The sequence below is a fragment of the Teleopsis dalmanni genome, unplaced genomic scaffold, assembly GCF_002237135.1.
Source record: "Teleopsis dalmanni isolate 2A unplaced genomic scaffold, ASM223713v2 unscaffolded_contig_0181, whole genome shotgun sequence".
NCBI classification, from domain to species: Eukaryota; Metazoa; Arthropoda; class Insecta; order Diptera; family Diopsidae; genus Teleopsis; species Teleopsis dalmanni.
Window position 1 is genome coordinate 12979 of NW_024031563.1, and position 4317 is coordinate 17295.

Consider the following 4317-nt stretch of genomic DNA (forward strand, 5'->3'; position numbering starts at 1 on the left):
TACAATATATTAATTTTCAACTTTAACTTCGGTTAAAGATATCTTAAGACTGCATTTTAAATACAAAATCAATATCTTATATAACATACTACTTACAATTCATAATTGGCGAAAGTGGATGAAAGGTAACAATAAAAATTTGGTAACCTGTTGACAAATAAGGGTCATTGCATTGTTTATGTTAAATGCTGATGCAGTTTGAGAAATGCCCAAATGCAATAGATTTTGTAATATAAATTGCTATGAATTAAAATATTGTTTCAATGTTTTAATGATTTAGATAGAAATTTGAATTCTGAATAATGAAATTTGGAAATCTTATTTTGCTTATTTAGAGGATACTTTAATACTTTAATTTCGATACTTTAATGGTTCTGCAACTAGAACAGTTACAAAGAATTACGTTTTGTAATTGATGTTTGGAAAATTTCAATATTAAGTAAATTTGGTAATATGGGAAATGTACCGTAGGATAGATAATTATTTGGGACACTTATGAGACATATACTGTCGAATTTTACAATTTATTATTAATAGAAAAATTTGATCACATATACCAATTAATTGGAATATTGTGAAGTGTTGGCGAAGCCAATGACATAACCCGCGCACTTTTAAACTGCTCTTTGACTTTTAATGTATTGAACTGAAAAAGCGTGTGAAATGATCCGAAAATGGTTATAATCAATTGAGCTATTGAATCTAAAGCTAGAGCTGACGAATTGGTGCCCGATTTTAGGGAGAAAATTGTAATTTCTGTAAATTTAAAATACTAAGGGTGTCCACGGGGCACGGGATATGTGGTGATAAAATGAAAAATAACCTGTGAGCACTGTGAACAGACTTTTACGTAGGTTCTCTGTTTATTTTTTTACAATCAGCTGTTCTTTGTTTTTGTTGTTAGTACAAAAAAATTTCAATGTAAATTTTAAAATCAATTGTACACAAAATGCTTTAAAAGAGTATAAAAAATCAAATTATTGACTTGAAAGTAAATGCAGCTATTAAAGATCTTGAATTTGGTATGTATGTCTTTTAAAGCTTAAAAGCTGCAAAAATCAAAGTTTTTTGCATTTATAGACACAGTGCACTTCAACCAGTGGCACGCTTTGATAGATGAAAGAATGGATGAACTACTGGAGGTTGTAAGAGCAGTCATATCTTTTCGACGAGGGGATGAACTAAGTGTGCCGAACTCCAGTCATTGGCGAGATAATATTTTAAGTTGTTTCAACGAAGGATGATTTTTATTTCGGATAGACCATTTTTACTAACTTTTGCAAAATTTAAATATTTGTTTACAAACAAAACCATCTGCAAATGTTAGTGATGCCAATTTGAAATTCGTGGTGCCATTCGGTGAAGTTAATCTTTTTTGTGATGCCATTTGCTTAAATTTTATATTATTTTTCAATACTACAAATAACCACAAAACCACATAAATTTGTAAACATAGGCAGGACTCGCGCAAAGTTGTTTATTTTTATTCAGTGTATTTTGTTGTTGCTCACATAAGTACATAACCCGATAACCAGTGCCCTGTGAACACCCTACCTGTTTTTTTTTGGAAAAGTAAATTTAATTTGCAAAACGATGCTGTTGAATTTGTTTACTTATCTTTCATCACACTCATTAAAATACAGCTAAAGGCAACAGCATATAAAGTCGAAAAATCTCCAAATAATTATGTAAGATATATAATTATCTAAGGAAGTGTTGCATATCGACCAAATACTACATAAATTGAAACTTTCAACTCCAACAAATGCCTTTTCAACAAATATATTCTGTTCAAACATGCCTACCTCTGCAAAATTACCACTACAACAACAACATCAACTTTCTCATCAATTACAACAGTAACCTCAACTTCTTCTTACCCAATAACGTCAGTAAACTCTGTACAAACAAAAACAACATCATCTAAAACAAACAGCATCCCATCACTGTTGAAATCAACAGTTTGTCCAATAACCAGTAAATTAGTGCAAAACATAAAAAAAAGTAATGCTAACAAAAATAAATAATCATTTAAACATAAATCAATAAAAATTAAAACGAAGCCGAGCCATTTAATCAACAGTTAAACCTTCGATTGAAAACAACAGTAACAAAAAACAAACAAAATAAAAATCAATGCAGTGCACAAACAACATAGCAAAAAAATTGGCTAAGCGTCATCATCATTATTTTGGCATCATAGTCCAGGAGGGACCATTGCCTCATCTACAATACGCCTCCATTCTTCTCTGCATTTCGCTTTCTTTCTGTGTTGTGTTATTCTCATTGTTCATATGTTGTCTTCTACATCTTGTAACCATCTTCGTATCAGTCGCCCTCTTTTTCTACTCCCCTCTGGCTTTGTCTCGAAAATTTTCTTAGTCATTCTTTCGTAACTCATTCGTAGGACGTGTCCATACCAGCTCAATCTTTGGGCTTATATGCATCGTTGTATAGTTCGGCCTTCGTTCAAGACATTCAATTCGTCATTTTACCGTAATCGTATACGGTGTAACGACACGGATTGCTCGTTTAGTTTTTGCTGAGGTATCACAGTCGCGGTCCGGGTCGTCGCAATAAATTTGTTTATTGACCAGTTCGAAGCTGGTAAACCAATGAGAGGAAAGTTAAAAGCCGTGTGATTTCTTTTATTTCAAACTTTATTTATTAAAAGTTTCCAAAATAATTTATTTAAAGCTTGACTCTACTTCTGGCCAATGAATCTACTCAATGCGTTCTAGTAGATAAGAACCGGTCTAATGACAATTTTATATATGCGCAACTTTTATTCCTTTGATAGTAACGTTGACTTCATAAGCTTCATGTGGGCAAAATATGCTATGTTAGCTGTTTGAATACGATCTTGTAATGCAAAAGTCGCATCTTTACTTGTGCTGAGAACTACGCCTAGATATTTAAACTCGTTTATAGACTCGAAATTGTAACTGCCTATTCTGATGTGACCATCTTGGGGAAATCTTGTCATGTATTTAGTCCTTTCTTCGTTTATTCTGAGGCCTGTTTGTTTTGTAGCTTGGTCTAGTTGTATGATAACCCTTTGAAGATATTCCTTGTTTCTTGCAATAATGACGACTTCGTCAGCATAGGCGCTTATTTGTGTAAATTTATAAAATATTGTACCATCTTCATCTATTTTGTTGATAACTGCATGTAGGGTCAGATTGAACAGGAGCATCGATAGAGAATCACCTTGACGTACGCCAGATTTGGTTCCAAATTTGTCTGAAAGTTCACCATTCAGGATTATTTTAGTGTTTGCATGCATTAGAGTCATATTAATTAAGTTAATGTATTTTTGCGGTATACCAAGTTTTTTTAAATACTAATCAATATATTTTCTGTTGAGCTTATCGAAGGCTTGTTTAAAATGTGACATGACGAAGCAAAGGTTTGTTGTTGAGCTACCGGTTTTAAAACCACATTGATAATCTCCCAGTATTTCTTCTGCGTACATGTTTAGTTTTTTATATAATATGTTCGAAAATATATTATTTTATACCAAACATTAAGAAGAGATATACCTCTGTAGTTAGCACAGTTCGTTTTGTCGCCTTTTTTATAGATAGGAACTATTAAGCTTGTATACCATTCTTCTGGCATTTCTGGCAATTCATGTATCTGCTTGTGAAGCTCTTCTCGGGCGTATTTGATCAGCTCAACGTTTATAGAATCTTCTCCACACGATTTAAAGCTTTTTAACTTCTCTATTGCTCGTTTCGTGTCCTCAAGTATAGGTTCCTCTAGCATATTTTCTACTGTCCATACGGTATCACTAGGGGCTTCGACTTCATTGCTATTCAACAGATCGCTGAAATGGTTTTTCCAAATATTTAAAACATCTTTTCTATCACTGATTAATTCACTATTTTTATTTTTACAAGCTGTTAAGTGCGGTTGGAATATGCGTGTATGTTTTCGTGTACTGCGGTACATTGATCTTGTTTGATTTGTTAGAAAATCTTGTTCAATGCTTTCTAGTTCTTTTCACAGAAAATCTCTTTTCGTATTCTTTTTTTGGCTTCTTTTCTTTTTTCTTCATATGTAAGCAAATTCTGACGGGTTTCATTTTCAATGTATATTTTTCTTGCATCGTTTTTTGCTTTGATAATCTCTGCATTTTTAATCAAACCATTCATTGGTGGAGTGAGTTTCGTTTGCTATGCTAAGTATGAACTGTTTAATGCCCCGCCAGCTTACTGTTACGTTTGATTCTCTTATCGTTTCATTATTTTCTTCTAGTTTATTTAAAATTTTTTCCTGGTAAGTAGACTTAAGGTCTAAAATTATAGTAATTGT

At 32.5% G+C, this 4317-nt stretch overlaps 1 protein-coding gene across 1 annotated transcript; it reads right to left on the reverse strand.

The window, feature by feature from the left end:
- Nucleotides 1-2785: 2785 nt before the first annotated feature.
- LOC119663164 lies at nt 2786-3954 on the reverse strand. Its single transcript, XM_038072828.1, has 2 exons — nt 3543-3954; nt 2786-3243 (listed from the first exon to the last, which is right to left on the reverse strand). The coding sequence occupies exons 1-2, from the start codon at nt 3952-3954 to the stop codon at nt 2786-2788; spliced, it is 870 nt and encodes a 289-aa protein (XP_037928756.1).
- Between the last annotated feature and the right edge of the window lie 363 nt (nt 3955-4317).

What these genes read in the sequence shown, in the direction of transcription:
- LOC119663164 (XM_038072828.1), bottom strand. Translation starts at nt 3,954, where the DNA reads ATGTACCGCAGTACACGAAAACATACACGCATATTCCAACCGCACTTA. An exon ending in GAACTGTGCTAACTACAGAG is followed by an intron (nt 3,244 to 3,542) that starts GTATATCTCTTC and finishes GTGAACTTTCAG; the next exon opens with ACAAATTTGGAACCAAATCT.